At 43.2% G+C, this 27,249-nt stretch overlaps 1 protein-coding gene across 2 annotated transcripts in view; it reads left to right on the top strand.

Annotated features, from left to right (window-relative positions):
- Positions 1-27,249, top strand: part of SETBP1 (SET binding protein 1) — a 355,347-nt gene that overhangs the window by 240,291 nt on the left and 87,807 nt on the right. For both annotated transcript variants that reach the window (XM_080684674.1, XM_080684675.1), the window contains exon 4: positions 6,006-9,465. In XM_080684674.1, the coding sequence (XP_080540800.1) occupies positions 6,006-9,465 (3,460 nt within the window). The remainder of the gene's footprint in view (positions 1-6,005; positions 9,466-27,249) is intronic.

The following is a 27,249-nucleotide window of genomic DNA, read 5'->3' as shown; positions in this document are numbered from 1 at the left end:
AAGTTTCCTGGATGATTCTAATGTACAGCCTGAGTTGAGAGCCTTTAATCAGACATTTGCGGTCGTCTTCCTTGTCTCCCACCCTCAGCTTTTGCTTAAGCATCTGCTTTAAGCCTCAGGGATGGAATGTCAAGATTCCCTGGAGGTCCAGGGATTGGCCAGGATGCGTTGGGGAAATAGAGACCCCAGAGTTGGAGGTCATGAACACCTGCCCACCTAGTCCTTTCTGGGAGAGCAGTATCCTCATCCATCCATATTATGACCCTTGTGTCCACCTTAGTTTACAGTGTACTTAGAATACCAAAACACGGGACCATGTTAGAGTTTCTCACTATTTAAATTACAAAGTTCAAAGAGCAAAGCAGGAATGCTCCATGGTGCCAAACTGCATATCCTAACAGGTCTATGGGTGTTTGCTCTGCATATTTACCACCCAAAAGTGCCCAAATGTCATAGCAACCACAGAAGAGCCCCACCCAGAGGAATTGGGGGGTTAAAACATTAGATCAGTGGCTTTAAAACTTTATTGTGCATCAGAATTATCTGAGGAAGCATATAAAATACAAGTTCCTTTGCCCCACCCTAGAAAATGGCAAATCGGTGTGTGTGTGTGTGTGTGTGTGTGTGTGTGTTAGGGCCTGGGAATCTGTATTGATGACCAGAGCCTTAGGTGGCTCTGGTACAGTGATCCAGCCCCACATCCTGAGAAGCACCAAGTGCCAAATGAGGAACTAAAACTCCCTCCCTTCTTCATATCCAAACATATTTTCCTGCTCATTGCAAAGCAAAATATCTCACAAATAGTAAATTTAAAGTATCGAAGTCAGCAGAAAGCAGCGCGAAGACAGCTAACCCAGAAGAGTGGCTCATCTCCCACAAAGTCATGCTTAATTTCTGATGAGTTATATGATTTTTCTCAGACCCAAATCACTATCTTCCCTCTCACTGAGACAACCCGTGCTTTTTAGAGAAGGCCGAGGGGTTGATTTTCTTCCCGCTTTTACGGATCTTGAAGTTTTTATGCAGTGAGCTAATGCTCATTTTAAAAAGTAAATGAAAATAAGGTGCTTTTAAAAAAATAATTCTGATTTGTACAATATTTAAACGTGTATGATTTATGCATTGGTCATGGGGAAAGGGATAGTTGCTTCCTTATAGACGCATCCATTAGGAGAGAAATCTGTCCAGTGTGTCCTAAATGGTGTTTTACTGTGAACAAACATTTGGCCTGGGCTCAATATGCAGAAAGCACTGTTCTTATAAAACTGACCCACACCTTCAAAGTGACTATGAGTTCCACAAGCAGTCAGTTCACAGGGGTGGAGGAGCAGCCAAGAGACATGCTGAGCTTAGTTAGAATTAAGAGTTTTCCAGCCCAGCCAGGTGGCTCAGTGGTTGAGCATTGACCTATGTGGGGGGTCAAGGTTCAATTCCTGGTCAGGGCACATGCCGGTTGCAGGGTGCATCCCATCCCCAGTGTGGGACATGCAGCTGGCAGTCGATTAATGAATCTCTCTCATCATTGATGTTTCTATCTCTCTCTCCCCTCCCTTCCTCTCTGAAATCAATAAAAATATATATTTTTAAAAAAGAAATTTCCACACAATAACTGGCCCAATGTAGAGTAGCATCATTTCTTCCCTTATTTGTGAACCATTTCAGGAGATGGCCCTGCTGAGGGTGGTACAAAGGCCTTAAAAGATTCAGGTCTTCTCCCCCAGAAAAATTCATCATCTGAGGGGGAAATGGAAACCTTGCTGCGTGGGTTACTAAGCCCCCAGTCAAGGGCACCCCCCACCCCAATAGGGAATCGCATCCTCAAACTGCTAGAGGAGGGTGGGAGGCAGAGCTGGTACTTCTCCCACTTGCCTCAGTATTGTGCTCGGGGCCAGGTTTGCCACGTCCGTCTCAGTCTCAATGGAGTAAGTGCTCAATTCTCAGTGAAGGACATATTGAAACTGACAGCCTCACCATGGTGTGTATAATATGTCATGGCTGACAGATGAAGAAATGGGATTTCTTGAAATGCAACAGATATAGCCGTCAGCCACCGCTAGAATAAAGCCTTGTTCTGCCAGACCCCTCGGACAGCACCCCCCCTCAGTCCTCTTTACCTTGTCATTGCAGCCCATCCAAGTGCAGGGTTTAATCACCATTTCCCCCATTACTCCTGATCCTTTGTTGGGCTTCCCATTTGTCCATCCTGCCCTTTGATTGCCTGACTCTCCCAGCAGGCAGATTGCAGCTGATCTGCAGGAACAATGGGATCAGGCAGCTTCCAGATGGAAGCCCAGGAACCAGGCACACTTAACTGCATTACTTGCAGCTGGCCTGCCCTGGGTGTAAGTGAGCAGGCCCCACCTTTCAACTGCCAGAGCGAAGTCCCCCCTCCCGACAGCCACATGGCCTTCCCCAAAGGCAGAATTAATTGGAAAGCGAAACAATTAACAGGGGCTGGGGGAGGACTCACAGTAAAAATTGCACTGAAGGGGAGCTACCTTGCAAGTTCCTTTAGTGCTTAGTATTTGAGAAAGATTTTTTTTTTTTTTTTTTTTTTTTTTTTTTTTTTTTTTGTTAAACACCTAATACATTTGAGTGGCCCAGTTTCATGGCGAGCTATGACCAAACAATTGATGGGTTATTTATTGTCTTTTGTGTGCAGCTATACACTGAGTGGCCAGATTATTATGATTTCTGAATGCATAATAATCTGGCCACTCACAGTGTGTGTGTGTGTGTGTGTGTGTGTGTGTGTGTGTGTGTGTGTATTAGAGGCCCGTGCATGAATTTGTGCATGGGTGGGGTCCAGCCAAACTGGCCAGGGGGAGGGGACATGGGCGGTTGGCCGGCCTGCCTGCTGGTCGAACTCCTGGTCAAGGGGACAATTTGCATATTAGCCTTTTATTATATAGGATATACACTGAGAGGCCAGATTATTATGCATTCAGAGATCATAATAATCTGGCCACTCAGTGTATATTTTGTGATGGTGGTAGGCAGCTCAAATGTTATTTTGTTCATTCATTCAACAAACATGTATTGGGAACTTTCTGGGTGGTTTGCTTTGTAGAAGGCACTGGGGATAAAAAGATGAATGAGAGTCTCTGTCCTCAAGGTACTTACAGTCTAGGACAGGGAAAGGGAAAAGCACACAAGTAAATGGCACATATAGGGACTGTGATAGATGTCACAATTTTTAGGAGAGACAATGGTTCATGCAGAAGGAATGGCATAAGAAATTAGGCTGGAGGGGGTGATTATGTTTGCAGATAATATGTTGCAATGCACAGGTCATTAATCTCACTGTTTGCAAAATAAAATACCCATAGTAAAATGTATGCTCTATTATTTATTCAATACATGTTTATTGAGTGCCTGCTACTTGCCAGGCACTGTGTTTGGGACCTCTGAGATGGTGTATACATAAGATAGAAAGGGAGACGGGCATTCATTCAATTAGTCCACAAATTGTAAAGTGCAAATGGTGTTAAGTAGTATAATAAAGATGAGATCCATAGTTTTATTATAAAAACTTACAATAGGAGTATTTCTATAAGGTAGGGGTCCTCCTGGGATTCGACTGAGATTAAAACATAAAGAAAGAGTTAATTAAAGACTCCGATAGAAACCAAGAAGAAGAAGATGAGGCAGTAGAGAAAAAGTGGTGGGAATTGGTGACCAGATTCCAGCATCACCAGGAAGCCCCTCTGTGACTTCAGTGTCCTGATCTCTGAGAGCAGAGAGCGGTGGTGGCAGGAGGTAGAGGAAAGGGAAGGGGAGTGACTCTAAGTCCTGTTTTACCCAAGTCAAAAACAGTAACTTATACCTGTTACACCAACATGATTTTTTAATAAGTGCCACCACTAACTCAAAAGTGTGGTAGGATAAGGAATCCTTACGAGTGGGAAACTTATCGTTAAGTCCTCCTGTAGACCTGCCAACTTTGAGTATACATATAGTGCAACTAAAATGCAAAGCATAAGTGAGAAATTAGCAAAGCCCTGATTCATAATACATAAGAACGTGCTGTTTAATATTTTATGCCGTAAATAAGATTTATTTTTTTAATGTTTATTTTATGTTTCCCATTTATCCCCTCTATGCCTCTTCCACCTCCACCCATCCTTCTCTAACCCCACAATCACCATGGATTTCTATACTTATTTCCAAAAACTGGGTTAGCAGCCTCTGTCCACGGCAGTGAAACCCAGTAAATGAACTCATGACAGGCTCAGTTCTCTAGATGTTGATGATGTGGTGATGTATCTACTATGAACTACGTGATGAAGAAATAGTTCAGTAATTTTTTTCTTAATTTTCTTCTGGGTACTTACAGGCTTAGCTTGGGGAGACTCATGATGCTTAAGAAATATAATCCAATATTGGAAATATAAAGAGGATTTCATAAATTCAAGGAGGCAGGAAATAAGCCTAGGTATTCCAAGAGCTAGGATGAAGAAAACTCTGGTTATTTTACTCCATTGCATTTTACCTGTGATGCTTCCTGATGTCTTGTGCTTTGAATCTTAACAGGGACTGTAAGAAGTGTTTTCAAATAGAGCATAAATCCTAAAGCATCTGTGGCAAACAGATATAGATAGATGATAGATGATAGATAGATAGATAGATGATAGATAGATAGATAGATAGATAGATAGATATTATAGGTTAAAACTTCCTAAATTCACTAAGCCAATTTTCATATACTTCTCAGTGGGGATATTGTCCAAAGCTTCCTTTACTTTACTAGCATTTTCTCTTCCTAAACAAATGCCAGGGTAATATGCTCTAAGTTTACTACTTTGTGTGTAAAATGGGACTAACAATGAGCTTTGAGGAATGCTTCTTTGTATTGGTAGCATGGCTTGAAATCTACCTGGAACCATGCAAGCATCTCTATATTAAAAATAGACTTAATACCTCAGAACGATGTGTTCACTACCCATTCCCTTTATGATGTTATAGAGGCTGGTTATGCTTGGCTCCAGCACAGGGTCTGCCTTCCCTGAGGAAGGTTCCAGAGTCTGAAGACATTCATTTAGAATTGGTGCAGGGGAAACCACAGCTGACAGGTTCAGAGGTGTGATCGTGAATAATAATGATTTTTTCCTGGCACCTTTGTCCAGGAGACTCAAGGTTCCTTTTGAGAGAATCCAGGAGTTTTCTCAGGAGAGCAGTCACTGCCTAATGTGGCTTAAGGATGTCTTAGAGGCCTGACGCCCCAACACAGCACCACTACTGGAGCCAGCCCAGGTTGGACGGCTCTTTCTTTTTCTCTCCATGCCTTTGACTGGCCCACTTTCCCCAGAGTCTTCAAACTTACCCCTGAATTCCTCAGCGTGTGCTGCCTCCTCACAGTGGTTCCTACTGCAGAGCTGTTGAAGTCCGGTATAAAGTACACACAGAAAGGGACTACAATTGGAAGCAGCAAGGGCAAGCTGTGCATTTGAGGAGAAGCCGGGGCAGACGTAAGAGGCAGCTCGAGTTAGGCAAAAAAAACCACAGGGTGTGAGGAAACTCAGATTCTCTCCTGGATGCTGACATCTTGGCCAGGACTCTCTGTTGTTGGAATATCAGCTTCTTCATTTGTAAAATACAGGCATTGAACTAATGACCTTTAGGTCCTCTCCCCTCTTTAAATCAGCGGTCGCCAACTGGTGGTCCACAGACCACTGGTGGTCCGTGAGATCCAAAAGGTTGGTGACTGCTGCTCTAAACAGTTTATGTTCTCAGATTGCATTTGACCAAGATAGGCTACAGTTCCTGCTATATTTTAGGGGGTGGGGCGGAGGCAGACATGATTAAAGCATCCTTATTAATGTTCAAAATAGTGGGTCATGTTTTTACTACTTCAACTGAAAAAAACCTCTATAAAGCATTCTGGAATTAAAGGTGGTGTTTTCCAACTTTCATATTGTTAAGCCTTTTGACATTAAATTTTAAATTGCTCCAACATACTCATCTTTGTTTCTCTCTTTTTTCCCCTCCATTCTGCCCACCTTTAGGCTTACGAGCGGCCACAGAAACACTCAGCTCTCCATTATGACCCAAGCCTCCCACAAGACTTCACCGGTGACACCTTAAAACCAAAGCACCAGCAAAAAAGCATCAGCCAGAACCACATGGACTGGTCCACCAACTCTGACAGTGGACCTGCCACTCAGAATTGCTTCATCAGTCCAGAATCTGGCCGAGAAACTGCAAGCACCAGCAAGATCCCAGCTCTTGAGCCCGTGGCTTCCTTTGCAAAGGCCCAGGGTAAGAAAGGCAGTGCAGGGAACACATGGAGTCAGTTATCCAACAGCAGCAAAGATCTGCTCTTGGGAGGTGTGGTTCCATCCCCAAGCAACCACAGCTCGCCAGCCCCACCCAGCAGCTCTGCCGAGTGCAATGGGCTTCAGCCCTTGGTGGATCAAGATGGGGGAGGAGCAAAGGAGCCCCCAGAGCCACCTACTATAAGCAGCAAGAAAAAGTCCAGTAAAAAAGATGTGATAAGTCAAACCATACCAAACCCAGACCTGGACTGGGTCAAGAATGCCCAGAAAGCATTTGACAATACAGAAGGGAAAAGGGAAGGCTACTCTGCAGATCATGCCCAGGAGGCATCACCAGCCAGGCAGAATGGGAGTTCCGTCAGTAATCCTGAGAATGACTCGAGTCATGTCCGGATTACCATCCCTATTAAGGCACCCTGTCTAGACCCAACCAGCCATAAAAGGAAAAAGAGACAGTCCATCAAGGCGGTGGTGGAGAAGATCATGCCAGAGAAAGCTCTGGCTTCTGGAATCACTATGAGCAGTGAAGTAGTTAACAGGATACTTTCCAACCCTGAGGGAAATAAGAAAGATCCCCGTATCCCTAAATTGGGTAAAATTATAGAGAACGAGTCCCCCTCCATTGGCCTTGAAACAGGTGGAAATGTCGAGAAAGTTGCCCCAGGTGTTGTGTCTAAGCAACGGAAGCCAACCATGGTCATGACGCCTCCAACATGCAAAGATCACTCTCCATCAAGAAAACTGCCAGAAATCCAGCACCCAAAATTTGCTGCCAAACGGAGGTGGACGTGCAGCAAACCCAAACCCACCAGTATGCTTCGGGAGGCAGTCATGGCCACCTCCGATAAACTGATGGTGGAACCACCATCTGCTTATCCCATCACCCCCTCCAGCCCTCTCTACACCAACACAGACAGTCTTACTGTGATCACGCCAGTCAAAAAGAAGCGGGGACGACCAAAGAAGCAGCCTTTGCTCACGGTTGAGACAATTCATGAGGGGACTTCCACCAGTCCGGTCAGTCCCATCAGCCGGGAGTTTTCTGGCACCAAGAAAAGAAAGAGACGACGCAGTTTAGCTAAATTGGCTCAACTAGTGCCAGGAGAGGACAAACCCATGAGCGAGATGAAATTTCATAAAAAAGTTGGAAAGCTTGGGGTGTTGGATAAGAAGACCATCAAAACGATCAATAAGATGAAAACACTCAAGAGGAAAAATATCTTGAACCAGATCTTGTCTTGCTCCAGCAACATTGCTCTGAAGGCTAAAGCTCCCCCGGAAACCAGCCCTGGGGCAGCTACAATTGAGAGCAAACTGGGCAAGCAGATTAATGTCAGCAAAAGGGGAACCATCTACATTGGCAAGAAGAGGGGGAGGAAGCCAAGAGCAGAGCTGTCACCCCCATCCGAAGAACCCAAAACAGCCATCAAGCACCCAAGGCCTGTTTCTAGCCAGCCGGATGTTCCAGCCGTGCCTTCCAACTTTCAGTCACTTGTGGCGTCTTCACCAGCAACTATGCACCCACTTTCAACACAATTAGGTGGGTCAAATGGCAACCTGAGCCCCGCCAGCACTGAAACCAATTTTTCAGAGTTAAAAACTATGCCAAATCTTCAACCCATCAGTGCTCTTCCAACCAAAACCCAAAAGGGAATACACAGTGGAACCTGGAAGCTGTCTCCACCCAGGCTGATGGCCAACTCACCTTCACATCTTTGCGAGATCGGGTCACTCAAGGAAATCACACTGTCCCCTGTGAGTGAGTCACACAGTGAGGAGACGATCCCAAGCGACAGTGGCATTGGGACAGACAACAATAGCACGTCTGACCAAGCAGAGAAGAGTTCAGAATCCCGACGGAGGTACTCTTTTGATTTCTGCTCTCTGGACAACCCGGAGGCCATTCCGTCTGACACCAGCACAAAGAACCGGCATGGCCACCGGCAGAAGCATCTCATTGTGGACAACTTTCTGGCCCATGAAAGCCTCAAGAAGCCAAAGCACAAGAGGAAACGGAAAAGCCTGCAAAACCGTGATGATCTCCAGTTTCTGGCAGACCTGGAAGAGCTCATCACCAAGTTCCAGGTGTTCAGGATCTCCCACCGGAGTTACACCTTTTACCATGAGAATCCGTATCCCAGCATTTTTCGGATAAATTTTGATCACTATTACCCGGTGCCATATATCCAGTATGACCCGTTGCTCTATCTTCGTAGGACTTCAGACTTGAAGTCAAAGAAGAAGCGTGGTAGGCCTGCAAAAACCAATGACACCATGACAAAGGTGCCTTTTTTACAAGGGTTCAGCTACCCTATTCCCAGTGGAAGTTACTATGCACCCTATGGAATGCCTTACACATCAATGCCTATGATGAACCTTGGTTATTACAGTCAGTACCCAGCTCCTTTATACCTATCGCACACGCTCGGAGCAGCTTCCCCATTCATGAGGCCAACAGTGCCACCACCTCAGTTCCACACAAGCTCCCACATGAAGATGTCCGGTACGGTGAAGCATAAAGCAAAGCATGGAGTACACCTGCAGGGACCTGTTGGCATGGGCCTTGGTGACATGCAACCATCCCTGAATCCTCCCAAGGTCAGCAGTGCCAGTCTGTCCAGTGGTCGGCTCCACAAGAGGAAACACAAACACAAGCATAAGCACAAGGAAGACCGGATCCTGGGGACCCACGACAACCTGAGTGGTCTCTTTGCAGGCAAAGCCACAGGCTTCTCTAGCCACATCCTGAGTGAGCGGCTGAGTAGCGCAGACAAAGAGCTCCCGTTGTTGAGTGAGAAGAACAAGCATAAGGAGAAGCAGAAGCACCAGCACAGTGAAGTCAGCCACAAAGCTTCGAAGAACAACTTTGAGGTGGACACCCTGTCGACACTGTCACTTTCTGATGCCCAGCATTGGACGCAGGCCAAGGACAAAGGTGACTTGAGCAGTGAGCCTGTGGACTCATGCACAAAAAGGTACTCAGGCAGTGTTGGGGACAGTGGCAGCACAAGACCAGAGAGCCTGGACGTGTTCAGTGAGATGAATCCTTCGAATGACAAGTGGGACAGTGACATGAGTGGGAGTAAAAGGAGGAGCTACGAAGGCTTTGGGACGTACAGGGAAAAGGACATCCAAGCCTTCAAGATGAACCGCAAGGAGAGAAGTTCTTATGACTCCTCCATATCTCCAGGTAAGGCCAAGTTTTTCTTCAAACTGGGACTATCCTGTTACTTAATTGTGGGATTTACTCTTTAGAGGTCCGCCATCTTTGGCACGTTGCATTCACTAGTTTGCAAAGAGGTAAGAACCACATGAACATCTTGTCCATTGGAGTCTGTTGTACATTTTATACATTGTTTACTTATTAGTTACTGTCTTTACTCTCTCGGAGCCATTGCCTGAGAACTGTGGGCCTGAAGGCAGCCCCAGTAGCTTCCTAGACTACAACCATGCACACTATCTTTATGCTTTTTATTAAAGTTGCTCTTCTTACATTCTCATCTGATCAGATGGTACAGTTTGCTAGTTGGATAAAGACTCTAACACTTAGTAGGAATGCCAACAGGATCCCAAGAGTGTCAAAGTTGGATGTGCATGAGCATCTAGTTTCTCTGATGTGCTTTCTCCAGAGGTCACACATCCTAGGTTGAGAAGTCTACTGAGCCATTGGAAGCTGATGACCATGAATCCTGAAGTCTTCCTGATAGGGAAGCCATAGGTCCAGGCTATACTGTCCTCGCTTTGTTTATAGGCATTTGATAAGCTGTCCAAAATAGAACCCTGACTGTCATTTTGCTGCACAAAAGGGAGAGAACTTGGCTGAGAGGTGCTGCAAGCCTTGTGCCCCCAAGGGGACCTTACTGCTGCATCTCTTGGTATGTTACCTGGGGTGGGACTTGCCCACTAATCTCTAAAGTATTGGTTCGTGCTACAAAGAGCTCATTCCTTGGCAGTTGCTGGCAGAATTTCCTTGCTAAACAGCCCACCCATACAGACTTTCCTTGCCATGGAAGAGTCACACTTCTGCATAAGTATCCCTTTGTCCCTCTTCACACATCACATAGATAGGACTCCTGTAAAACAGAGTAGTAATTTACTAGGAAAAGCGTAGGCACTCCTCTAGGGGTTGCAGAAACTAAAATGATTTCTCATGTTCCCCTTGCCCCCAAATAGCACATAACCCCTGGCCAAAGGTTGGTTTTAAAAGACTAATTATCCCTGTTTAAGATTTGGGTGTAATGTTTCACCTCTGTTTATGTGCACCCCATGCTTGTCCTTTTCCTTCTGGGGAGTCCATAATTAGTGGAGGTGAGAGCAGACTATTCATAAGGAATTAGACATTTTCTAGGTCAACAGATTTCAGGGAGAAATAGATGAGTCAGAAGCTACTTAAAGGTCACCCCAAATTGCCACTAGCTTGTGAGTTGCTGTGGTAGATGTTCTCCTTGGTTAATGAAGAGACCAATTAGCAGTCAAGGCCCCTGAATTTGCTCAGGTGATAAAAGGCCCACAGTTTGTGTCTGCCTAAAGTGGATATGCTCATCTGGGATTCCCGTTTCTCATCATCAGGCTCTGTTGAAGGTGCTTGGTGTCCTTTGTGCAAAGCCCAAGTTAAGCCCAGTAGGGCAGAAGTTGCTAGATCAAACTTTCACATGAGAAATAATACCTAATTTCTAAATGCATACCATCTGCTGAATCTCCATTTATAAAAATGCTTGCCTGAGGCCAAATAATGGATCAATAGTGGGAAGGTGCAACCCGCAGATTCTCAGAGTTGGAAAAAGCTTTATCAGCCTTTATTTGTACCTCTCTCCACCAAACATCACTGTCTTAGGCATGCTGATATGCAGCAGATTCCCCGAGAGCAAACCTGTCCAAGGTTGACAATGCGTAGTCGAATGTGCTCTCAAAGCCAGGTTATCAGGTGGAGGAGGTCTCTAGTGTGAGTGATGTTCTTTCTGTTCAGACCACATGGAAACAATCTTTGCATACTTTGACCTCAGTTCATGCTAGGAACTTCAAACATCTTGACCACTGCTGTCCAGGCTCCCACAAACAGTGAGAAGAGTTGAGTTAGATGTGTTATGTCTTAGGTCCATGTCATTATTAGCCAGGTGGCCATTATGAGTCCCTAAATATCAAGTACTTTCCTCATGATGAATGAATGCTGAGAACTAATCCTTAGCTCACCTGCCGTGAAGGTAGCTGGATTCTCTTGAGTCTGGCTGACTCCACTTCTTCTTGTGGCTTCTGTCTTGCCCTTTGCCAGCTCGTCTTATCAGCACTGTGGGGCATTTTGGGAAGCAGCTTCGGTGTCACTCACTGGTAGGAAGTGGATGCCCAAGCCAAAAATAATACAAAACCTCTTCCAAACAGTCATTTAGATGAGGAAATTAATGGATGAAATGCCATGAAAACTCTACAAAAGAAACACGTGTGAGGAGACTTTTCTTAAAATGGAATAGAAGGAATAAGAGGTCTCATGGGAGGAGAAAGTTAAGACCAGGAAAAAAGAAAGGGTAAAAAATGGAAAGCTAATGAAGTGTAGACTATTTGTTAATCCAAGTGGAATTCTGGGTCATCCTGTGGGAGGAAATGAAAGATTAATTAACCAATGGCTGCCATGTGATTTAGCGGGATTATAAATACCTGCCCCACTCTTATCTCCTGCACCAACCAACTGAAAGACCTCATTTTTTTGACTCTCACTTTTCCCGAGTGAGACTGTGACAATAAAGGTTCTGACCAGACCTGATAGTATAGGAGTCTAAACATCTCTGTGAATTTTTATAAATAAATTTGAATATGAACAAACACACACAGCCCGATTGGGCAGGTAGGAAGACTGCCCAAGTTATTGACCATGTTGGCCAATTAATTAGCTGTTCAATAAAGTATCAAAACATATCCCTCTGGTCCATGTATTAATCTGTGTGACTCAACCCATTTATTTTTGGCCCCAGCCACTTCACTTAGATATTTGATCTCAGCTTTCCAAAGGTAGAACTTCTCATAACTGACTACCACCAACAAATTAGCTTGCTCCGTGTGTGGGTTGAAAGTAGTCTTCATCTTAGAAACAAACATATTAGAGCACTAAAATGACCAACTGAATGGGAGCAGATAGAACAAGCTTGCATTTACATTGAAACTCAGAAGTAAAAGAATCTTAATAATGTAGTATAAATACCTTATATTGCTGTTAAGCATACTGAGACTTAAGAAGGCTAAGTGATTCATTCAGGGATATACATGTACGTCTACTTGGTAGAAGAGCTCAGACTTAGAAGACAGAGAGCGTAGAATCTAGGAGAGGGAAAGGAAAAGGCAGAAAGAGACAAAATGAAAGGAAAAAAAAGAAGGGTGAGTCGTGGGAGAGATGTTAAGCTATATGTTTTCTTTTGCTGTGAGCTATTGTAAAAGGTAAGCATCTCTTTGACAATAATTTGGTTTCCAGGCTATCTCTGGGGACCCATGTTTGGGACTGGAAACAATCTTTGCGGGCTCTGATGGAAGTCATTTTTTCCCCTTTCCTGTCTTAACAATTGCACATACTTATTTTATTGAGCCTCCCAAGGTTCCTCCTAAGGTTTCCTTTTGGAAACCAGGAATTAATCAAATTAAATGTTGTGACCCATAACTTTCTGGGAATGGGGGAAAAAAAACCTTAAGCTCACAGCATCCCTTTTGCTACATTGAAATAAGAAATCCAGCCTTTCTGCCTTTGGAGCATGAAGTCCCCAGGCCATTTATCTTCCCTCGGTTGGCAAACCTCCCCCTGTCCTGGTGGAAGTTTTATTTATACCTCTGTGGCTTTGGAGAATTAGGCAGATTCAGGTGTGGATGCAGAGAAGTCACTGTTTTGACAGACTTGGCTCTGATACAGCATGGAGCCTTTCTTGGCTAGAGAAATCAGGAAAGCATGCCTTCCAAGGGCTGGCCTGTCTCTGAGAAGAGATAAGCATGGTGCCTTTGGAAGGACTCTTCAGAAAACCATCTCTTCACTTTATAAACAAAAAAGTGATGGGGCTGAATACTTGCTAGGTTTGTGGTCTAAGCTTGGGCCGGTGTAGCACTTAATGCAACTTGGCTAAATTCAAGGGGAAGTGATAAAGACAAGAGAAAATTGTAAAAGTAGTATCTAGTGTATGCATAGCTTGGTGTAGAAACTAAAGGATGAGTAACTCAATGTTTTTGCCCTCAAAAGGTTACAATCCAGAAATTTATCCTCTATAATCTATGGGAGATAATGAGGTGCAACTGAAAGTATAAGGCAGACTAAAAGACCCACCAGAAAGTCATAGAGAGAGTGCCAGGCTGTCCCTATGAGGTGAGCCACCTCTGTGTTTCTGTGGGGGTGAACAGATGGGACCAAGAAATGCTTCTTTAGAGTACTTACCATTCAAGATGGGTCTTGAAGGATGGAGGAAGCTTTTGGAGAGCTGAGATGGTGGGGAGGGGTCAGGCCAAACACAACATAGAAAGGAAGCTATGTAGACAAAAGTATCTAGGTGGAAATACCCAAGAAACTTTTGGAAAATGGTGTTTATTCTAGTCCTATTGAGGTTAGGATTCCAAGTTGGGGGATTGTGATAGATAAGGTTGGGAAAGAATATTGTGATTGTGATTTAGAGGGTTTTCCTCCTGCACTCTGGGGCTTGTGCTTAAATAAGCAATGGGAAACCATTTCTTAAACTGGCAAAAGCCATAAAATGACCAAATTATATTTTATCTTTTTTCCCTGACCACTCCTATCCCCTAGTCTGGGTAGGGCAAACTTACTCCATCTTTGCATTCTTCATACGATAGTATAATTATCCATTTCTTGTTTGGATTGCACCCACTACCCTGCTGTTCCTCCCCCACTCCACCCCCTAGATTATAAACATCATAAAGGCATCATTATCTACTCAGGTGCTCAAGCAAAAAATAATGGTAAGGAACCATTGGTTCATCTGTTCTCCTCTCTAATTAAAGTCAGAGATGGTTCCAGTATATCTGCCCCAGGTAACTGAAGGGGTGGGGGCACGTGAATAGAATTACAGGAATCAAAGAGAATCTGCTTGGTGTGTGAGGAGATGAGTTGTTAAGGCAGCAGTTGGCAGCGCTGTACAGAGCTTAGAGCTAGAAACTTATCAAAGGAAAGAGTTAACAGGGAATGAAGTCATGAGGGCATGAGGAAGGACCCTGTGGCCTGTCTTAAAGAGAGAGTTATAATAAGGGAGGATCAGGAGAGAAGCAGAGAAGGAATGACAGAAATGCTGGAGGAGAGGCAAGGAGTCAAGGAAGAACAAATTTAAGAAGAATGGCGTGGCCGGAAGGGCCAGAAGCTTCAGGCATGGATGCTCAGAATAGATGAGAATATGTATGAACATATTGGTGGTTCTGAAGACAACAGAAAAATTAAAGACTACAGGTGTACCAGTTAATAATGCGGATTTTGTAATCAAAGAAAACACGATAATTTCAAGAGAAACATCAAAAGTGCTTTCATTATTCCAAGTAATGTCCATCGCCAGCTACACGTTTTTCCCATCTTTCAGGTAATTTGTGGATACTGTCCAATAGAACTTTTCTTGTTTTGAGGCAAACCATTCAGAGACCCAATTTTCCACTTCTTTGTATGTTTTGAAGTGCTGCTCACAAAGTGCATGTGCCATCAATCGGAACAAGTGGTAATCTGAAGGAGCAAGGTCTGGTGAATACAGCGGGTGGGTTAATACTTCCCAGGCAAGATCTTTTAATGTGTCTTTAACTGGTTTTGAAGTGTGTGATGGTGAGTTATCATGAAGCAAAATTACTTTGCCGTGTCTTCTGGCACATTCTGGTCATTTCACTATCAAAGTGTGGTTCAAATTGATTATTTGTTGCCGGTAGCGATCAGTATTAATGGTTTCACCTGGTTTTAGAAGCTCATAATACACCACACCTTCCTGATCCCACCAAACGCAGAGCATTGTCTTCTTTCCAAAGTGATTTGGCCTTGCAGTCCATGTTGATGGTTGACCTGATTTTGTGCATTTGGGATTCTCAAAATAAATCCACTTTTCATCACCAGTCACAATTTGATGCAAAAAAGACTTTCTTTCGTGCCGTTGAAGCCACATTTTACTGATGACTTTTCGATTATCCATTTGTCTTTCGTTCAGTTGATGTGGCACCCATTATCCTTCCTTTAAAATCTTTCCCATTGCTTGTACAAACAATTGGAAATTGTTTGCTGAGCAACGTTTAATCTTTCTGCAAGTTGCTCTTGAGTTTGACATGCATCTGCATCCAATAATGCTTGTAATTGTTGGTCTTCAAACTTTTTTGGTTGACCTGGATGTTCTTTGTCTTTCACATTGAAATCATCACTTTTAAAGCATTTAAACCAGCATTCACAAGTATCTTGAGATGGAGCATGTTCACCATAAGCTTCCTGAAGTATACGATAACCTTCAGCAGCACTTTTCTTCAAAATAATGAATTAAAACTTCCCGCAAATGCTCTTTTTTTGGCATGAAAATCGAAATTTTTAAACGTAAAAATATCTATGTTAACACCTTCACAAAATTTGACATAAGAAGTTTTGAAGCTTGCTGTCAATACAACAAAATAGCATACATATCAAATCCCATATACTGTATATCAACATATGTGTAACTCCATCTATTGAAAAAAAAATCCGCATTATTAACCTGTACACCTGGTATGTGTTTAGCACCTCATGAGGTTAAGGTGTGATAGGCTGTGTGCCCAATCCAGATGGCAAAGAGTCAATGGATAAGTGGATGTTGAGAAAATGGGGGCTGCAGGTGCAGAAAGGGAAACTTCGTTGTGCTTCTAGTCCTGCTCCAGCTTCTAAGGAGACTTCATTCTGTAGTCAGCCCTTGATAGGAGCTGGCACATACTTCTCAGTAGGTCCAAAGTCTAAAAACCCCCAATTCTGGGAGTGCAAGAACAGTGCCAGAATTCTGTCTCCTCTTGAAGGCCTTGTATAGAAAAAAGTAAAGGTTACAGTATTTGAAAATAGATAAGAGATTCCAGGCCAGCTCCCCATTTTGTGTCTCAGAGACCTATAGGCACTTAGATTTTGTTCCTGGCAATGGCTTTTTGAAAACTCCTGAAAACCCCTGTCTGTCTATGGTACCATGGGTGTTAGCTGTGCTCATGTGAGTGTTTGGAGGAACAGTCCAGGTTATCACAAGTTTTAGTCAATGGGTCATTTATTGAATGTTTACTATGCTTAAGGTAATATAGACTAAAACCCAGTTGTTGGTCTTCCTGAGGTCTTCCCTGTTTTGTGGAATAAAATGAATATGGTGGTTCATAAAGAACTTAACCATTTTCAAGAATGATTGAGAGCTCTTTAGTTACTTAACATATAACACAGTGCCAGGGCCAACTAGAGACTAGAAGAAAAGAAAAAGCAAGGAAGGACTCCTGACCTCGAGTTCCTTATAAAATACTGGAAAAAGTCTAAGTTAATATATAGACTAAGTTTAATCCATGTTAACTTAGTGGCCAGCAATGGAAGCCAGAGGGATCCAGGATCAGAAAAGATAATGTTCAAAAGAGAAAATTCTGGAGCTGAACCTTGGATAGTGAATGCATAGTGAATGAGTGTGGCAGAAGAGCAGTGAAGATGTGCATAAGTGGGGGTACAGGAAGGCACCTGGCTAGATGAAAGGTAGCAGTTGAGTGGAGAAGGATTTTTAAGAGATGTAGCTGCCATGCAGGGGATGTGGACTGCATTCCAAAGGAACGGAGGACACATTGATTCTAAAGAGTGCTGGGGATAGAGGGTGTTGAGCCTGGTGTTAGGTGCTGGCTGAAATGATGAAGTATCAGAAAATGTTCCTGTCCTCCAAGACTTTGTTAAGCTATCAGGAGACAAGAACTGCATATATACATATGTAAAAAGGAGTTAGAATAATGAGAGTCTATGCACTAATGATTAGAAATAAAAACCCATTCTACATGAAAAAGGACCCATAATATAAAATTCCGAGTAATAAATTGCATGTTGTAAAAATAAGTTGGAAGCATTGGTGTTTGCCTAATTACATAAGGATTCAAAACAAGTTGAATATAAAGGAGGCATTAAGAGGGGGGTGATGGACAAAGTGAGCAGGGAAGTGCTGTGGTTTGGTTTTGGGCTGTGGTTTTGTGCCCTCCAGGGAAGGGGCTGGGAGAATGGTAGGAAGGTGGGCTCCCCTGGGTGATGGAGGATCTGAGGACAGAGATAAAAAGCTTTCCCAAGGGCTACATCCCAGGCATCCCTTACATCTGAACAGAGCACTGTGTTTTCAAAGCACATATCCTGATTTTTATTTGATCTTCAGAATACACTGAGTTCTACAGGTAGGTGTTGCTCTCCCATGTCACAGGCAAAGGAATCAAAACCCAGAGGGTGAGCATTGTGTCCAAAGTCACCGAACCAGTTTTGCACAGAGAATGTGCTGGGTCCCAGGTATGGTGATTTTTCTGAGCACCTTTTTTTTTCCTACTAGATTTCTGAAGTCTTTGACAAGCTCAATAGGATGACTCAGCTTCTGAATTCTCCCCAAAGAACCCTTGCCAGTGGGTTAAATAGTGGAGCCCAGAATAAGGCACTAGCTAATGGGGAATTTGGCCTTTGCTAGATTTAGTTTTCTTATTCAAAAGGGAACTCTTTAGAACCAGGGTCAGCCAAGCCCAGGTAGGAGGCTGATTCTGCGTGGAGCCTTCACCTTGCTGTGAGGACAAAGATCCCGTAGGAAGCATGGGTTCCCTGAAAACCACAGAGGAGACACAAAGGGAGAACAAGAAATTTCTTACTCAGTAACAAAACACTAAAGCTAATATTTAAAACTTTGTAATTTTTTAATGAAAATTTTACACAATTGGAGGCACTTTTCACATCTACTAGTAAACACACAAAACCTTGCCTCTTGAGAGTGATGTAAGCTCAAAATAAAAATGGAGTGGGGCATTAAAGAAGCTACTGGGTTAGGGCTCTCTCCAAAAAGTTTGGTAAATTGAAAGACGAGACTTCCCCATCTTTGGAACGTCTACCAGGAATTGGGATGTGGGCTGAAAGGACTGTGGTTCGGAAGCAGTTTTTCATGTCTTATATTTCAAGTAAGACCAGTAGGACAAAGAGGTTTCTATTGTAGAATATGCTTCTCTGTGCGGTTAGTGACATGTTTGTACTTAATTTATTTATTCTAATCATGCAGTTAAAAAAATAGCAAGTGCCGAGTATATGTAAGACAGTCCTGGGCAACATTACAGCTATGAGTATGTAAGCGACACCTTGTTCCCCTTCATTAGAATTGTCATGGTCCTAGAAATCTGTGTCAGTATGGCTCCTGCAAAATAGTAAACCGTTTCACACTAGGTACTATTTTTCTCTTTGAGGTCCCAACAACAACAATAAAAATGGATTTCCCCAAGCACAGCACAGAGCAAATTATTATTTGAAAAAACAAAAAACACTGTTGTTTTTTATCATCTAAATTTTAAAAGATGCCTTTAAGTTAAGAAAGTTTGGAAAATTTAGAAAAACATGTGTGAGAAAAAAATAAAGTCACCTTACAATCCCACTAAATAACCATTATGAGAATGTAAATGCACAGGTCCTCAGCTGATGGTGACTGCTCACCTTGTTTCTTTCCTTCCTGCCTTCCTCTACCCCCTCCCCGGGAAAAGCTAGAGAACGCCAACCCACACTCCCCTCCCTCATTGTCCCTCTCTTTCCCCTCTCTCCCCATCACCACTTTGGTTGTCTGGTCTTTTCAATTTTCTCTCAAGTAACTTCCCAGAATTGACCACCATAACCTTTCCTTCTGCATTTTGTGTCATTGCCCAGACAGGGGAATATATTTTTAAAATAAATGCAGCAGTGTTTGGGGACAAAAACCATCCAGATTTCCAGACTGCCCTATTTAAGATCTCCACAAGAATTCAACAGCCAGGACAGCAACCAGGGGACAAATTAGTCACAGCCAAAGATGATTGCCCAAAATTTCCCCCAAGAGTTGCTGAGTGTTGAGTGTTTCTTCTCAGATCACAGTCTGACAAGGGAGGATGCAATAAGTTTTTCAAAGCTTGATATCCACAGCTCCACCCTGCAATGGAAAATGCAACCAGCCAGTCTCTGTCACAAATACCACTCCCATTTTGCACACATGCACATACTCACCCAGAACAAGTCAAGTTATGCTGCTCTAACTGGTCAGTTTTGCTGTCACTCATACTAAAAGCATTTAAAGGGAAGGAAACAGCTATTGACTTTATGTTTGTGACACAATGGATTACCTTGTACTTGCTTATTTTCTTCCTGATAATACCTATGGATGTTTCTAAGGTGAGGTTATAAAGCCAACAGTTCCGATTTCAAAAAGTAGCTTTCCTGTTTGTTATTTACCCCATTCCTCCTCAACCAGAAAGTTTGTATGCTCCGAGCTGGACATTTGCACAGGGCATCAGGGGAAGGAGAAGATGAGATCTTTCAGGAGATTTAAGTCTTCATGGATGCTGCAAATAAAACTTAAATAGCTTTTCTCTTTGACTTTTCTGCATTCATTTTATAATTCCGATAGATATTAATTCTGTTAGAAAAGTCTGTCTGAGTGGTCTGTTTTAGAGAGAAGAGTCTCATTTCTGGGTGTCTTCTCATAATACTGGTGAAGGTTCTGAGTAATGCCCTCCTCTAGAAGACCCCCCCCCATCCGACACAGCATGTCAGCTCCCCCTGCATCTAGTAGTCACTCAAACCCTAGAAATGCTCCAGGCACATGGCTGACCTTCTTGGTCCAGAGCAGTGCTTCTCTATTTCATCACTAAAACTAGTGGTCCTTTCGGCAAAAATCAACCCAGAGCAAAACTCTGTTGCACCCACCTCCCCCTTACAGCTCTAACTAAACAAGTATATTAATTATTGAAATGGAAAAATAATAGAATACCTAGAAAGGCAGCCACAGGTAAATGAATAAATGATGCCAGAGGTAGAAATATCAATTTCTGTTGCATCAAGTCCAAAATGCTTTATCTGGCTTTGAAGACCCTCCATTATCTACCCTCACAGTCTCACTGTATTTCCTGATCATTTCAACTGAAAGTTCTGCTAAATCTCCTTGTCCTGCAGAAAATAGCACAATTAGCCCCTCATCTGACCCTCCAGTCACCACACTGCCTCCTTCACATGGAACAGCCTCTTCTTCCCACTGGCTTTCCAGTCTTACCTGCTTACTTTTCTAACCATTCTAGCATCTCCTGAGTCTCTGATGTAACTCGGATAGCTCCACTTTCATTTCAGTGCATATTTATACATGGCCTTGTATTCTTTACCTTTATTTTAGGTAATGATTCTTGACTCAGATAAAATAAAATTTGAGTTGAGGGGAGGGGTGTCAGGATCATGTCATCCTCTTTCCGTAGCTTCTGTGACATTAAGGTGGTGCTGAGCACAGATCTTACAGAGGGACTGATGGATCAAGCTGATCCTCCCGGACCACCAGGGGTTCCTGGCACGTGCTTTGAGAAACACTAGCTTAAGGATAAATTCAGCAACTTCTAAGGCAGCCTCATAGGCAAAAAAAAAAAAAAAAAAAAAAAAAAAAAAGCTCTGGAGCTGAAGTCTCTCAGATGTAGATGCTAAATCCCCCACTTACTACTTGTGTGACCTTGGGCAACTTAGCCTCTTTGATCCTCCTTATCCTCATCTGAAAAATGAGGCCATTAATACTTACCTGGTAGAGTTTTATGAGAGCCAAATAAAAGTGGAATATACAGGAGAGCATCCAGCATGCTGCTTAACACATAGTCGTTAATAATGTTCATTTCCTTTCACTTCCACCTTGGATAATATATTCAAACGCAGAAAATACAAAACAGCAGACTGCTGTAGAGATCTCCCTTTAGCAGCAGGCTTTCCTTCCTAATTACGCTCTGACTGGGGTGAGGTTAAATCCTTCTGTGAACACACATAACACACACGGAGAGGCAGGCATCGGCTGGACCACAATTGTATTTGATGGTAAAGATAAGGTATCAGGATTGTACAGTGATGGATAAGTAACCAGACATACACGTTGCACGCAAAGATAACTGACAGTTGACTGTGGAGGCATCATCTGCAAGGGGTGGAGATCTCCTGGAAGGGGTGGCAATTTCAGGCCCCTGACACCTAGTCTGTCACAGGGGGAGTTTGTTAGCACTGTCCAGTAGCACCTGTTGTAGACCAACCTGTCTACTGACCCCAGCCATTAAAACGCAGTGGTAAGAGAAGTCACCACATTTATATGTACTTTCTTTTGCGGCTGTACAAACGTATCACAAATTTTACAACCTGAAAGAACACAAATATATTATCTCCTGGTTTCTGTAGGTCAGAGGATCGGGGACTCAACTGGGTCCTCTGCTTGGGATCTCAGGGAGCTGATGTCAGGGTGCAGCAGGGCTCTGTTCCTGGCCGGAGCTTCTGGAGAAGGATCAGCTTCCAAGCTCATGCCTGTGGCTGACCCATTCAGTGCCTTGCACTGTTAGGACTGAGGCCCCTGCTGGCTGCTAGCCAGGGGCTGCTTTTTGCTTCTAGAGGTTGCTGTCCTCCTTCCCATGCTTTCTAGCAGCAGAGGTCAAATCTCTCTGACTTTCCCTTGTCCCGCATCTCTCCGGCTCCTAGACGCTCCTCTCCCCAACCCTACCCTGGCATTCCTGCACCTGAACTTCTTGCTATTTCCTGAACACAGGTCCCACCTGCGTCCATACCTGCTGACTTGTGCACATGCTCTTTCTTTCTCCCAGAGCAGCCTTCGGAGGGACATTCTCCTCATGACTGTCTTACCTGTGTTCTTTGTAAGTTCCTCCCTCCATTCCAATAGGTAAAGGTGTACCTCATGGAGATTTTTGATGCAGTAAAAAAAGTCAGTCATGGGATTGCAGTTTGTTAAACCGGAAGGTAAAGAACTCAGAAGAAGGACAGGTCACTGTTAGACTGAAGTAGCATAGGGAACACTTCATGAAGGAGGTGGTACCATCCTGGGCCTTGGATTGGTTGTATTTAGGTAAATGAGGAATAGCTTGAGGAAAAATGCCTATATAAATGAAGTGTTCTTTGAAAAAAAAAACTGCATCTATTTATTCATATACATATATAGACTTATGTGAATTTATATATTAATTACAAATTTATATATAGTTATATGTATATATATATGTATATATGTATATATATATAATTTCTGGGAAGGTAATAAGAAAGCTGTATTTGTGGAGTGTTTACAATCTACTAGTTGATGCAAAAATATGCAAGTAAAGTAATTAATAATGTGATAAATTTGGGGAGAAATAAGATTTCTAGTAGGGCATGGTCTGCTTGACTTGAATGGCAAGTCCACATGGAGGACTAGGGAGGAGGTCAGCCTCGGTGAGGCACGTCCTTATCAGATAATTTTGACTGTCAAGTGGTGGGTTTTGATTCGTGTTCCCAGCACGGTGACTGCCAGGATCAAAGAAATGGCCTGGTGGTCACTGCAGACTATTGTGGCCACGATATGACTCACCTTGATCACTTAAGTAGTTCCAGACCATCTTGCAGTTCAGTGATATGTCCAGATGGCTTGACAAACCCTTTCTTTGTAAGTAGTCAGCAGTGGCCTTTCCTCTGCTCCCTGCCTGAGTGATTGCATTATAGAGACTTGCTCCTTCCGAGTGTCCTGTGAGCTGACCAGTCCCAAACCTCCGTTTGTAACCCAGGTGTAGCTTGCAAGCTAGATGGAGGTGGCTTGGAACATGTATTAAGTCAAAATATTTCTCACTCATACTTCCTTTTCATAGTTCATACTCTGTATTTTATTCCATGTGAAAAAGAAAATAACACCCTTGCTTGGATTTCTTGTTGACATTTCTCTTTTGTGGGGGTCAGGAGGAGGGGGGGTTCATGCTAAAGGCTTCCTGTACTTCGCACAGCTCTGTGGCATTTTCATAAAATACCAGCCACCAAAATTCTAGTAATCACAAAAACATGTGCTTTCTTCTTTTATCCATGAAAATTCTTACTCTCACTAAAAAAAAAAAAAAAGTTCAGAAATTAAGTTAGAAAGCTAAACTTGATATCTTTAAATTCTTTTGTGTTTTGTTTTTTTTAAAAAAGCTACAGTTTTTCTGATTTCCCTTCACTTAAATGTTACTCCTGAATGGAGTAAATTGTACCAAAAACCCGAAGACTTGAGACTGTGACCTGAGAGGAGGATTTGTATTCCCTTGCTAATAAACGAGAAGAAGAAACCCTCAGTTATGTCTAATCTTTAGGAACGCTGTGCCCTGTCCAACCCACAAACGGTTGGCAGCATCATAACACGACACAGAATGTTCTTTTAAGCTATTTCCCCCTCCCAGACCTTTCCTGTGAAGTTATAAATCTCAGCATTTAGAGAGTTTTAGAGTTGAGGTTGGGTCTCTTGGCCTCACTTCTGCTGGCTTCAGGCTGGAAAGCTGGTCCCAAGACAAGCAGGCATCACTTAGCTGGCCCGGCCTGTGCTTGCCTGCGTTTGTGAAATCCGGTTGTTCCTCCTCCACCCAGTGCCCACTTTGTGAGCTGTTATTGAATAGCTTTGTGCCCACAGGAGGAAGTTTTACCCAACCCCTTACAACATCCTCCTGGTGGAAAAATGAAGTTACTCTGAAGGGAACTCCACTGCCACCTGGCACTTCTCCCTGTTCTGTGTGTACCCGGCCTCCTAGGTCTGCCTCCGGTGGGTTTTCTTGCAAAAGGCACATCAGTGTGGCCTTGGGTGTCACTGCACCTGGACACATCTCAAATAATGTCCACTCAGGGTCAAGTAGACAAGCAGATGCCCTAATGCTGCTACTGCCTTTGAGGCAAAAAATCCAAATTCTCCACCTGCGTATTTAGCACACTGTGGGATGGTGACTTTTATTTTGAAAAGTACATTCATGCATTCTTCCCTTTGATCATCACAGCATAAGCTGAGAACCCATCACTTCTTCAGGGAGCAGCCTCAGGGGATTTGCTTAGGAACTGGCCAAAATGTCCCGGCACCCTCTGGTTTAGAGCAGTGAGCCGTCACTGCAGGGAACTGGGAAAGAGTAGAGGCCAACCACAGAGATCACACCCAGCAGCCTCAGGCAGGTGATGTAAGCAATATCCATCTCTGATTTCTCAGGTCAAAATAGGAATACTAGTTTCCACCTCATAGGGTATGTGTGCTTATAAAGTTGTAGCATAATATCTGACTCACTGGAAACATGCAATAAATATTGATGGTTATAATTATTGTTATTACTAAACACATATTGTATACCTGTGGTATGACAACCTTTATTTCATATGTAATACTCAGAAATCCCAGTCTGCTTTCAATCATAGAATATGTTTGGTTTCAAAAGCATATGATTGTTTTTACACCAATAGGTATTAAGCATCTACCTATGTGTGTCAAGTTCTCAAGTACACAAAAAACCATAAGACCCAGTCCTTCTCTCCAGGGATTGCCATGCCAAGAAAGAGAGAGATGCACATGGAGCCAGGACATTGGATGTCTTTTTGAAATCTGTTTTTGGCCAATACCTGTATTTTCGTTTCTGTGTGTGTGGCCCTGTTATCAATGAGACAGTGTGTGTTCAGATCCAGAGAGTGAGTAGTTCAGTGCTCATTCTCGCAGTGGTTCTCAACCTTTCTAATGCCGCAGCCCTTTAATATAGTTCATGTTGTGGTAACCCCCAACCATAAAGTTATTTTCGTTGCTACTTCATAACTGTAATTTTGCTACTGTTATGAATCGTAATGTAAATATCTGTGTTTTCCAATGGTCTTAGGCTCTACAGCAGCGGTTCTCAACCTGTGGCTCGCAACCCACAGGTTGAGAACCGCTAGCAGGGTCGCCTAAGAACATCTGAAAACACAGATATTTACATTACGATTCATAACGGTAGCAAAATTACAGTTATGAAATAGCAATGAAAATAATTTTATGGTTGGGGGTCACCACAACATGAGGAACTGTATTAAAGGGCCGCGGCATTAGAAAGGTTGAGAACCACTGCTCTAGAGAGTCAGGAAAGGCAGCATCTGAATGAAGCTCTGAGGGCCTAGTGATTGTAAAGAGCGGAAGAGCAGATGCGAGTATGGGCAGCCATGAGCATAATGACTGGAGCCATGACACAGCCTGTCCTGTTAGGGATGGGAGGATGAAGAGGGGTCAGCCCATGTTTTGAGATGCAGGGGATGGTGGGAAAGAGACAAAGAGGAGGGCCTGGACTATTGACCCTGCAATTGGACTACCACTCAAAGATGCTAAGCTGGCAGGGGTGGAGAGTGGGGTGATTGATATTCTGAGTGGTGGTTAGAGCAGGCTTTTCTGACTCTCTGTGATCTAGAACTATGGAGCTGCAGCAGGGTAGAGAGAGGGAGGTGTCAAGGACAATTCGCCTTGCAGACCATGGTGCTTCCACTTCATCAAAGGCTTTGAGGTTTGACACTAAGGCCCAGAGGGGTTCTCTGCTGATTCAGTCACATCCCCTGGTGACTGATGTGGCCTCCTGAGCACAGCACAGGTGAGGGGATCAGATCTGCCAAAGCCTGGAAAACAGAACCCAATCAAGCAGCAAATACATGGAAGAGGAGAAGGGTAGGACCTGAACTTTAAAAATTAAAATAAGAATATCCCAAACTGTCACAATTAAGAACAAAATTATTCCAAGAGCAGACCAGATTCACCTAAATCACGCAGACCTGTTATAAAATTAATTTTCCATTCAAATATAAAATATGCTACATAGAGAAAAAGAAAAGCAATGAAACAGAGGTGTCTAATTAGAAATACTAAATTAGCCTGTGAGTGGCTATCTTCAAAAATCGGGTTAACTATCTTTTTGCCCTTTGTGAACATGTATACTTTACAAAGGTACTTTTTGAAATCTGATTTTGACCAACACCTGTTTATTAATTTCTGTGTGTGTGGCCCTGTTATCAATGCCACAAACATATAAAGATCAGTAAGGGGTACAAAGACAGTGTTGGAAATCTTCTGATCCAAGGAAAGAAGCCCTTACCCATTCAAATATTTGAACTTCTCTCACCTTAAGAGCCCCTCTGCGCTAAAAAAGAAAGTAATCATTAAGAAGCCTGGACTATGGCATGATAGGCACTGTCTGCATCTTCGGTTCTGCTGGGTGCTAGACGCTGTCAGCACCTCACGGGTGGGACCATTCATTGACTATTTACCATAGAAATGGAGTTTGGACTTCAGCTCTATGTTCCTGACTATTGGTTGCCTTACACAAAAATAATTTCACTTTTAAATACCATTTACAGTTGTTCTCGTGTTAGCAATCCAATCATTTAATGGATGTGTTAACTATTTTAAGTTATCAAGTTTGCGTGTGGAAGATGTTGCGTTGAGAATGGTTGATATCCTAAAACTAATTCTCAGCATTGTTTATAGGTGTTCTGTGAAAAAAGAGTTTGGTTATTGAATAAGTTTATTAACTATCAAAATAAACAAAAAATTGTGATTATCTACAGCAAAACATCTCATTGCCTTTAACAAACTGTGAATCTATCCCTACTGGAAAAAGTCAATTTTCCCAACTTCTCTGGTTGTGCACTCTTACTTTTCACATTCACCCATTAATATAGCAAGGAATTCTAACATTCTGCTGAAGTTGGTTAGGGAAATACTCATCTGGTTTAATCCCCTGAAATTAGAAATGACAGCATCAAAGCTCAGAGAGTTAAGTGCCCTGGCTGAGATCAAGCAGTAGTGGACAAGCTAGGACTAGAACTCAGGTCTACGATACCAAGCCGGGCTCCTTCCACTTTCCCTCTGCCTTGAGGGTTTATTCCTTTGAATCCCTCCAGCCAAATGGGGTGTATGTATTTAGTCAGCAGTAAGACAAGTTTTGGGGTAGGAGCAGGTGTGCCTGTGTGCATGTGTGTGTGCATGTGTGTGTACTCACACATACATATACACCATAGTCCCACAGG

The sequence above is a fragment of the Plecotus auritus genome (assembly GCF_963455305.1).
Source record: "Plecotus auritus genome assembly, chromosome: 8".
Taxonomy (NCBI): domain Eukaryota; kingdom Metazoa; phylum Chordata; class Mammalia; order Chiroptera; family Vespertilionidae; genus Plecotus; species Plecotus auritus.
The sequence above is the reverse complement of the archived record's forward strand: the minus strand, read 5'-3'. Positions and strand labels throughout refer to the sequence as shown.